At 40.8% G+C, this 11,320-nt stretch overlaps 1 protein-coding gene across 1 annotated transcript; it reads left to right on the top strand.

Moving 5' to 3' along the window:
* Positions 1–3,350: 3,350 nt before the first annotated feature.
* pex10 (peroxisomal biogenesis factor 10) lies at positions 3,351–11,277 on the top strand. Its single transcript, XM_086276748.1, has 6 exons — positions 3,351–3,707; positions 8,146–8,226; positions 8,301–8,704; positions 8,943–9,109; positions 9,285–9,420; positions 11,055–11,277. The coding sequence occupies exons 1-6, from the start codon at positions 3,596–3,598 to the stop codon at positions 11,121–11,123; spliced, it is 969 nt and encodes a 322-aa protein (XP_086132874.1). The 5' UTR covers positions 3,351–3,595; the 3' UTR covers positions 11,124–11,277.
* Positions 11,278–11,320: the final 43 nt, after the last annotated feature.

Raw genomic sequence — 11,320 nt, 5'->3', positions numbered from 1 at the left:
TGAAAAACTATGTTTGTTATGTTCTGTGCCGTGAGGTCACTTTGAAAATGTTGGCCGTTTGCTGTTCAGTCTGTTTCACAGTGAGTGCTCTCTTTTTATTTCTTCTTTATTTCACCAAATAAAACCCATTATTCAAAAAAACTTTTAACTTTTCATAAAGTTCTTCTTCTGTAACGAAACGATTTACATGTGTTAGTTTTTGTGTTATATGTTGTTGCCTTTGTTTATTTTGTTTGTTCTAATGTGTAACTTTACTTCATAACGCCTAAAAATTCAACTTAAATTCTTGTTTTGTTAAATCTGATGAAAATTAACAACCTTTTCAGGTAATAGCATCTCTGCCATTTGTTGCAGGACATTGTCAGTCTGGCCTAATGTCAAATGTGCTGTCCTGTTACTACTTATTATTCCGTCATGACTTAGATTGATATGACAGGTTTGTTCTGTTATGTGAGATGACAGCAACATCAGTGTTACGGAGGCATAGCTAAGGTTGTTGCAAGTGAAGCAGGAAGGGAACACTGATCATTCATTTCACATCTCCCGACAAATGAAACAGCACCAAATATTTGAATCAGTCACGTCACCTCTGGTGTTTCGTAGCCTTAGCGTCGTCGGTCATGTGATTACAAAGATCTGACATAAGCCCCGGCACAGTGAGACGAGACGCTTCGGCTGAGATGAAACAAGCTTCAGAGTCTCAGTGTCAAACATCTTTAATGACGCCTCGTGGACTGTAGCACGTTCCTCTTACTGCATCCACATTGTGTTGGCAAGATGTTGATGTGTCGCTCAGTTGTGCCATCTGCTGGTTGCAAAAAATATTGCAGGCGACCCGGTTAAAAAGCGCTGTGGAGACTAAACTCTGTTCATTCATTCTGACATCTGGACACCAAATGAGTGATAAGGCATTATGCATAAACAAGAATGATGTGCATCATATTTGTGTGTGCAGTGTATGATTTGCAGGTGTGATCATCACATGACAGAAAGTGCTTTAAGTGCTCAAAGTGTTTGTTTTTAGGGCAGAAAGCACAGAATACAAAGAAAAAACTAAAAACCAGCTTATAGCAGGACTTCACATATACTGTAGTGTGCATCCATGTGGGTTTACTGGATATAAATACAGGCTCCATATTTATGCAAAGGTGTAAAGAAGGTTGGTTTTAGGAGTGATTTATGAGGTCAGCCGCTGATGTTGGACAGTCGGGCTTGCATTCTCCACTGGAATTTATCCCAGAGGTGTTCTATCAGGTTAATGTCTGAGTGGGTGAGTGATTACTTTTGGCAGTACAGTTTAAGGTTATGACATATTGTATCACAACTTTTTGGCAGCTGGGCAGACATACCAGTGTGTAATATTACAGAAAAACCAAGGTGAAAGAGAATCGATTGAACTGATTGTCCTGAATTCCCTTCTTTGGTTGTATTCAGTATTTTATTTTATTTTTTTGGGCCCATTGGTGTACCCAGAATAAAGTTGTGCAATATCACCTGTGCAACAGCAGTAGCATGTACAATTGGACTGCTAAATGAACTAGTCGGCCAGTTGAAGGATTTTTCCTTTTTTACAATTGTCGTGTTGTAATCTGGTCAGCTTTTGCTGTTTTACATTTCGAATTCTTGGCATGTGATTTAAAGATCAGCCTGTGAGTGAATATGAAGGGAACTCATTTCTGAATCCAGTGTTCAGAGAATATCCTGCATATACTGAACTCAGTAAAAACTGTTTGACATGCAAAATGACCTCAGTCTTTTTTTATCGCCCTCATGTGAACTGACCAGTGTCAAAGTCTTTACTCAGTAACAGTAAAGTATTACTCATTACTTTACTCTTTACTTTTAAAGTAATGCAGTATGTTCTTTACTATCACCAATGTGAGTCACAGATAACATGTCTAACAGTCACGTGTGCTTGCTCAGGCATTGTACGGTGAATGCAAACACCTTCTTTTGATCCATGATGCCATTAAAACCTTCACCTTCACTGAGTCGCCTGTAAGCTGTATTATATAATTTGACTGTCAGAGAACAGATCTGTGCATTTATGAATCTTCAGCTCATTGACTGAGCCATCATACACTGTGCACTGTCTCAGAAACCTGTTTGTACACAAACACGAGGTTCGTGAAACATGACATGTTTCTGTTGTAACTGTGAAATCTCAGCCTCTCTTTGTGTACTGCTAATGATTTACTCCTTCTCACACCTTCCTCTTTCTATCAGCAATATAGTGATGCTATTAAAAAGGTTGTTGTAGTTTAAAAATGAAAATCTTTCCCTTTAAAGATTAGATGAGGCCAATTTGGCATCCAGACTCATATATTTCAGCATTAATGGTGCTTTCACAAATGTGTAAGTAACTCATGCCGCATGTCTGTGAAGGTTCTCAGTCAGCCAGGTCACCGTAGTCTAAAGCAGCGGTCCCCAACCTTTTTTGCGCCACGGACCGGTTTATGCCCGACAATATTTTCACGGACCGGCCTTTAAGGTGTCGCGGATAAATACAACAAAATAAAACTAGTACCGGTACCGGAAAAAAAGAAGATTTATTCATAACACAGGTGAAAAGACCCAGGAAAACCGAGTTAACGATCAAAACGATAACAAAATAATGCTGAAAACCGATAAAAACCCTGAAAACCATACATTTCACACCTGAGCCTCAACTCTTGCGGCCCGGTCCCAAACGACTCACGGACCGGTACCGGTCCGAGGCCTGGGGCTTGGGGACCACTGGTCTAAAGAGCTTGGAAAGAAGTCCAGAAGTCCTTTCTTTCCAAGCTTCTTAGACTAACTCATGCCAAAATATACACATTAGCACGAATGTTGGCTTTTGAACTATGCTATGATAACTAGATGGATGGTCACCCATATTTTTAGCTTATATAGCACAGCATCCATGGTTTCCAGAGGATATGTCTAACTGTGCCCGAGTCCATCAGTGAGTCACGTGTTCCTTCAGTCAGACCTGTAAGTACTTTCACTGTGTCTAACTCATCTGTTTGATGTGCACACACAGATCTCTACAATATCAGCTTTTTAGAATTTTGATTGTTTCCTTCAGTTGTTTCCACCCTGTACATGAGCACTACAATGCACACTGGCTCTTCTGAACATGTGCTTTCTGTTGCTCAGTTTACAGGGTCAGGTGGTCTTTTACTGAGTTTTTGGCTGTCATGGTTTGGTTAGGAGTGTATGTTTTAAAAGCTGAACACATAATATAAGACGACAGCTTGATACCTTGTTAAACACAATCATATGAAATCCAAACCTTGTGCGCTTGTAATGCTCCTCCCTGCCCCTGAGAGGCGCTGTGAGTTATAGTGTTGGCTGTCTGTCTCCAGTAATGTTTCCTGGAGCGGCTCAAAACTCCGCAGCTACTCTGAACACTCTCAGTGGATGTTAGTGGACGCGAGAGTGTGCAAAATGCAGCCCAGATAAGAACAAGCGCTGTTAAGTTTGTTTTCAGCCCAGTCACGTTTTATCTCGTGTAGTGACCGGACGACTGGACATCAGCCTGCGTGTGAATGAAGAGCAGTCCACTGGACGGTGATATCTCGGTGTCACAGCGTGTGACCGGCTGTACCGGACGATGCCCCTGGCTCCTGCGACTCGGGCTCAGCTGATTCGGTCCAGTCAGAAGGACGACTACTATCGAAGCTCTCTGAGAAACAGCGCTAACGACGCCTTCCAGACTCTGGCCGGTAAGAGAAGCACAGCTAAGCTGGCACTCAGTCATTCTGGTATAAGGAGGACTGAAAGTCTTCTTTTTAACTCAGTTCACTTTTGGGCTCGTCCTGCGATGCGACAGGTGTTTGTCTCCCGGTGTAATCACGGTCTGCGACTTCAGGTGCTTCTGATGTCTTTACTTTTATAGGGAAACAGCCTTTAGTGAGCAGGATTATTTACAAAGGGGTTTTATATAAACTGTAGATATAAACGGTATCTTTATGACTCTGGGATATTTTAACTACATTGTAACCAATCCAGTCTTTTTTGGCCTCTTAAAATATCTTCATAGATCTGTGGTTATAGTTGTTGGCCAGATCACTCTTAATATGTATATATGTATATGTGTATATGTGTGTGTGTATATATATGTGTGTATATGTATGTATGTATGTATGTGTGTATGTGTGTGTGTGTGTGTGTGTATGTATATATGTGTGTGTGTGTTAGGGCTGAACGATTATGGAAAATAATCTAATTGCGATTTTTTGCCCCAATATTGCGATGCGATTATTTTTTAAGGTCTTTGTCTTCTGTATTATTAAACAAAGACAAGCAATACATCATATAGTATGGCCAATACTATATTACATTAATTTTAAACTGTTCTTTCCTGGAAGACAGACCTCTGTTATGATGACATGAGGTGATGCATGAATTGATGACTGACATTTTTATTTAACTTCTTCAATCACAACAGTATATTTGAACATACACAATAGTTTATTTTTAGCTTACAAACATCTGAGCATAAAGTGCTGACAAGGAACCCTGGTGTAAACATTAAAATGAAAGTCAGTACAATGTGCAGATTGCAGAAATATACATAAACAAAATCAGTGGCTTTACCACACTCAGTTTTTCGACATCTGTGAACTACTAGACAGTCATTCAATTAAAAAATAATATTAAATAAATAAAACTAATAAATAAAAAATACACACATCTTACTGATCTCTGCAGTCAGTAACATTACACATAAAGTGCAAACATAATAGCAGTTGTATAAACACACACACAAACACGCCTTTAAAATTTAAAGGCGTGAAATTGGACGGTCTAGTTCTGATTAGCGTCACCGCTGTCTCGGTGGAGTTTAATAAACTCGGCCGTCTGCTTCTTGCTATCTAAAATATAACCAGACACTGGTGTAAATTCTCGACTGTCTCATACTTCTGTTTAATAAGTTTTCTGTTTGACGTTTAGTCAGCTGTGTGAAAACCAAGGAGGAACCCACCCGGGGGATTAATAAAGTTTTATTTTATCTAATCTAATAACTTTAATCTCAGCCAAACCGATTTACTCACGAACAAACAAAACACTGAAAAAAGCCCAACAATAACATTTTTAGGTTGTCTAAGTGACTTATATATTACGTTTAACCCGAGCAGCGAAACTCCGCGGTGATCTGAAAATGATGTGCCGGGAGTTGTGCCGTTCTCGGCCGCATCAGTAACCCTCGAGCTCCCGGCTAGCTGTCGAGCTGGTGGGTAGCAGACGCCTCTGAAAACGTCGAAGCACTTTTGCAAATATGGGATATCTTGATAAACCGAGCAGATATTTGATGTTTACACAACTACTTTCTCGCCTGAAAATATTTTAAAAGTTTATTTTGTGACCCAGAAAGATTAGTATGAGTAATTTTAAAACTTAGTAGAGGCCGCCATTGTTGGAAACTGGAGTTTGGCTGGGCCGCGCTATGAATTCTGGGATATGGTAGTAATTTGGACAGCCTTCGGCGCGTCGCTGTGACGTAATCGGTCTACAAATGCGGCCTCAGGAGGATGCAGCCCATGAATTTGGACATGTCCAGAGTATAATCGCAGCCTTTGCGGTTAGAAAATTGCACTTGATCATGTCGCGATATTATCGCAAATGCGATATATCGTTCAGCCCTAGTGTGTGTGTGTGTGTGTGTGTGTGTGTGTGTGTGTGTGTATATATGTGTATATATATATATATATATATATACACACGTGTGTGTGTGTGTGTGTGTGTATATGTATGTATGTGTATATATATATATATATATATATATTTTTTTTTTTTTTTAGGGGTGCAACGATATTCGTATCGATATTGAACCGTTCGATACAGTGTATCGAACAATACAATTTTTTTTCAATTTTTTTTTTTCAATTTTTTTTTTTTTTTTTTTGTGTCCCGTTTGGATCTATAGCCATCAGAATTGTTGTCTTGAGGCCAAGAAAGATGCCAAGAGGATTTATTTTAAGTGGATCATCATATTGGTCCATTTGATTGACCTTTATTATAATTATGAATTTATTTTATTTTCAGTTGCAAACGGGACAGACATGACTGTGGGATAGGACAGGGGGAAAGAATGAAAGAAAGAGGGGGAGAGAAAGAAAGAAAACCAAAGGGGAGAAAAAAAAAAGAACAATACAAAATTTGTAATTTATTTTATCAACTTTCCTTCTGACGATGCTGTCTGTGTTGAGCGCTCAGTGAATCTGCATTTGACTACTCCGCCTAGGCTCGAGAGTGCAGCCTAGGCGGAGTAGTCGAACGCAGATTCACTGAGCGCTCAACACAGACAGCATGGTCAGAAGGAAGAGCGCAGGGCAAGCTAGCGAGACAGAAGTGGACCTCCCCACTCTCATTCAGATCTGGCGTTTGGAATTATTTTGGTTTTCATGTGACGTATGACCCTGAAGGTAAGCGAGTCATGGACTAAAGTAAAACAGTATGTTGGATGTGCCATGCAATGCTCAATTACATTGGTGTGAACTAGTGTGTTAGCGCAGTTAGCTCGTTAACGTGTTGGCCGTCTAGCCCCTCTGTATAGGGTAGCTCGTTAACGGAGATTTGCCATGTTGTGGCGTTAAGGTTATTTCAACGAGATTAACCTGAAAGCACTAGTGGGAACACAACGAATATGACTGCACATTTACGCCGACAAGCATGCATGCTACAAACTTTAGCCGAGTCATTTAGACAGCTGTTAGCACAGGATTCTCCTTATGGAGACCGGATATGTTTAATATGCTGCTGAGAATATAGCCCAGAAGAAGCGGATAGTATAGCTTTTATTTTGGAAAGAGACATTTCTCTGTAATAAACTCTCTTTTCCAAAGATGAGTGATTCCTCAATCAGATACAGGGCTCGCAATATCGCTAGCCCGACGTCCCGGGGCTATCTCTCCCCTGCCCGTCGGGCTATTGTAGGAAGGAAAAATATATGTCAATGCTTTTGCATTCTTTCAGAAATGTAGCTGGGTAATTATGTCATTGGCATCGGTGAGCCACTGTCAATATGTGACATATTGAAATCGTGTTTGAATTTGCGCTTGTTTTTTTGCTTTCACTTTGCAATCGCGCGAACTGTGTATAGAGAGCGACAGCACTGATCTGTGAGTGATGATAATTTGTGCACCAATTCCTCTGACATCGTCTTATTAATCGTTAGCTTACTATGCAAACATGACAAGTGAAATCTCCCGCAGCTTAAACATGTGAGAGGTTGATCGCGCAGAGAATCGCTGAGCTTATGTGAGTGCGGCAGGATATATATTTCACTACGATGACCTGGATGATTGAGAACCTTCACAGACAGATATATATTTTAGTTCTGCTGAGCCAAATAAGACAGGTCAGGGTGAAGAAGTGACAGCCAAAGAAAAGCTTACCACAAAACGGAGAAGTTATGACAAATCAGACTATAAGGCAAAAAGAAAGTGCAGCTTTATGGTTTCATGGACAAAAGAATTTCTGTGGCTGCAATATGACGAGCTAAAAAACAACACGCACAAGGGTTAGGGTTAAATTTAAAAACTGTACTTTTGTGTTAAAATATATATTTATAATTTTAATAAATGACAAATTAAAAAGGCATGAACATTTTTTTTTTGTATCGAAAAAATACCGAACCGAACCGTGAATTTTGTGTATCGTTGCACCCCTAATAAATATATATATATATATATATATATATATATATATATACACACACACACACACACACACACACACACACATATGTATGTATGTGTATATATACTGCTGCACATGTGTGTGTTTTGACGTAAGCGTTTGGTGTTTGTATCGTCTCTGCTCTGTTGGACTGTTTAGCCAAAATCAGCCCATCTGACCTAAAACTGTTATGATATAGTGAGATTTTCTCATCCAATAAAGGAATATTTAATTTATAATCTACTCTTTATTTGATCAGAAACATGCAGCTTGTGAGTTTTCTTTTTACCCATGTAAGCAGAAGCTGAAGCTGTCGGACAAATACAAGTTTGTCTCCGTGTATAATCCATGTGTATATGCACTGTAAAGATATTTGTCTGTGGGATGATATTAATCAAACATATTTCATGCTGGGCATTATATGATATTGCCAAAGTGAGGTGACTGTAGCCTCCGTATGTTTTCTTCATCTCCCTGTAGGATCCAGACGATGGCTGGAGTGGAGGAAGGAGATCGAGCTGTTGTCAGATCTTGCATATTTTGGCCTAACAACATTTTTGGGTAGTCACCATAAACCATGTTTAGTTAAGGCATTTAGCAGATTTCCTGTTTTGATCGATGGTTCTCCTCTCCAGGCTATCAGACTCTGGGTGAGGAATATGTTAACATTGTCCAAGTGGATCCCACTAAACGTCAGATCCCCTCTCCAGCCAGACGAGGTGTGTTTGTCCTCTGCCACGCCTTCGTTCCTTATCTGTTGGACAAGCTGCTGGTGTGTCTGGAGAACGAGCTTGAAGGCGGGCAGGAGAGCCGCCGTCGGCAGCAGGTGGGGTCTGTGCCATGGAGCCTCGAGTCTTGGCTGAGGAGATGGGTCCAGAAAGCGGCGGCGCTGTGTTCAGAGCCCCAGAGGAGGGCGTGTCTGAACGCTGTGTTTGTCCTCCAGCAGAGCCTGACCCTCCTCTATCGCCTCCACTCGGCTCTGTTTTACGTCAGCGGGTCGTTCCATCACCTGTCCAAGAGAGTGGCTGATATTAGTTATGTAGGTAATTTAAAAAAATCCAGTGCTGTAGGAAATATTTGTCCCTGATTTCTTTCGTTTTGTTGATTTTTGCATATTTGTCATACTTAGACGCATCAGATCATCTTTGGTATCACTGTGGATGAATTCTGTGCTACTCTTCTTCGCAGAATTGTGACCCTGATTTTACTTGGAGTCCAATGAAAGTGACATTTCATCCTACAGCTCGTATCTTCATGAATGTGTGTGTGTGTTTTAGATGCGTGTGGTAGGGCTGAACAGTAACGACAGCACCGTCGGGAGCAGTTACAGGTTACTGGGAGTCATGTCCCTCCTCCAGCTGCTCATCACTGTGTGTCTGCAACTCAACAACTTCAGACAGAGACAGAGAGCCAGGCAGGAGTGGAGTCTCCACAGGAAGCTCAGGTACACACTGGTGTGACAGCTTAAATCCCAGCACCATGTGCTCATGTCGGGGCATCGTTCCTGTTCCAGCAAGATTTAATCTACAAAAAACGCATTCTAGAAATAAAACCTGATGAAATTCATGTCTTTATAAAAAAACAAAAAACAAACATTTAATTGAAGTATGTCTGTGTAGTCCACAGCACAGACAGAGCTCCGGTCCCAGAGCTGCCCTCTGCATCCTCTGCCTGGAGGAGAGGAGACACTCCACCTCCACCCCCTGTGGACACCTGTTTTGCTGGGAGTGCATCACAGAGTGGTGCAACACCAAGGTCAGTGTGCACCATCTTCAGTGTTATTGGACAAACAGCAGTGTCAGCTGTCATTAAGTTCCTGTTGCCGTCTTGTCAAAATAAAGTAAGAAAGAACCAAAATGCTTACTAGATTACTGACACTAATGGTATTTGTAGCCAAGCCAATGTCCTTTTACTGGCTTCTGACATGTTTGATAATTAATGAAACGCACTGTAAGCGCACATTTTTAATAACTTGAACATTAAAATGGGCAGAAATAACTGATCGAAAATTTTGAAACTTTGAATGTAGACATTTTCCAGTCTGCCCACAGTGATGCCAGTTCAGTCGTGGTGGGCAGCGTTGCTTACATTTACACCAGTAAGACACTTAACAGCTGATTAAATCTACAAGCTAGCTTGTTTAACCAATGAACACAGGGGAATCCTGGAACAGGAGTACAGGTAGTTTTTGAGGGTCAGCATCCCGGTGTACCCTGGACGGTCTCTGCAGATGTTGTTCCTATAACAGGAATTCTGCTGATTTGTGGTGTGTGGTCGTGCTATGCTCCTCCCACAGCTGGCTTTCACAGACGGCTGCCCCTCCCTGAATGTTCTTCATGATGCTCATCAGAGATTGTTGAGATTTTCTTTTAATATAAAGTCTTACAATACTTGACAACTAAAATAAAAAGCAAGTGACCAAGTTTTACAGCAGAAAGAATGCAGTTTTCTTTCTGACGTGAGTCCTTTCTGTCCTCTGGAGGTGCCTAAGTGCAAGTCTTACTTTTCTATCTAATTAAAAGATAGAAACAAGAAATGGGGGAAAAAAGATACATTTAATTTTTAATTCCTTTTTTTGGGCACGTCATCCAACGGATAGTCCTATAAACTGAAAGTAGGCAAAGACAGACACCAACTGCTCCACCATGCTTCCTTCCTGTTGGGCTGCCTTCCTGTGGCACCGTCGGCTTCACACCTTCAGCTACTAATGCAGGCTTGCTTGCGGTTTGTGGGTGTATATAAAAAGAGGCACTGTGGTGACCTGGTACCGTGGGGCATGGTTATTCAAGACCTTGTGTGGGAGCAGATGTTAAGATTTAACAGGGAGCCAATGAAGAGGAGCCAGTATAGGAGAAACACGCTGTCTCTACTCACTGCAGCATTTTTTACCTGCCCTCTGAGACAACCTGATAATAACTCGTAGTTCATTGTTATCAGTCCAGCCAGAAGTAATCATTATATGAACTCGTTTTTTTCAGCATCACTCTATATTGTGCAGTCTTACATATTTACACATCGTGGTCGTTAAAGCCATCCAGAGTGTAGTTAGACAAAAGGTTTCTTAACATCATCTGAGTTTAGACATCAACTGACATCAAGGCCTTTGTCTTTGCTATGTAATGAAAATGTGTGCTTCTGCATGCAAGAGCTTTCTGTAAACCTTTCAGTCTGCTGTTTCACAGCACAGGAGTCTCTTTGAAATAGAAACTAAAGGCCTGAGATCGGTCCATAACTGGCTAAGCTAGGCTGGTCAACTGACATCTTAAATCTATGTTTAATTACCAGTAAGTGCAGTACATGGCCATGATTAAAGATAGACTGATGATACTTAATGTTGAAGCATTAATAGATGGTAGAGCAGTCTTCACCTGACCTCATGTGTTTTACAGGCAGAGTGCCCCCTGTGTCGGGACAAGTTCCAGCCTCACAGACTGGTGTACCTGAGGAACTACAGCTAGAACCACAGAGCCTCCACTGTAATCAACTCAACTGCAGAAAACACAACTTGTTCTTTTTTCTTTTCTTTTTTTTTTTTGCATTATTAAAAGAAAATTGAAAATATGTTACCAATAAACATTAAGTATTAAAATATGAATACAAACATGTACATGATTTGTGTTGCAGCCTCTGTTTCTGTTAGTTTTTGCATTTCTGT

Source organism: Aulonocara sp. 'chitande type north' Nkhata Bay, linkage group LG20 (genome assembly GCF_057382095.1).
Source record: "Aulonocara sp. 'chitande type north' Nkhata Bay isolate Kocher_YH1m ecotype deep benthic linkage group LG20, A_spYH_male_GT1.1, whole genome shotgun sequence".
In the NCBI taxonomy this organism is placed as follows: domain Eukaryota; kingdom Metazoa; phylum Chordata; class Actinopteri; order Cichliformes; family Cichlidae; genus Aulonocara; species Aulonocara sp. 'chitande type north' Nkhata Bay.
The sequence above is the reverse complement of the archived record's forward strand: the minus strand, read 5'-3'. Positions and strand labels throughout refer to the sequence as shown.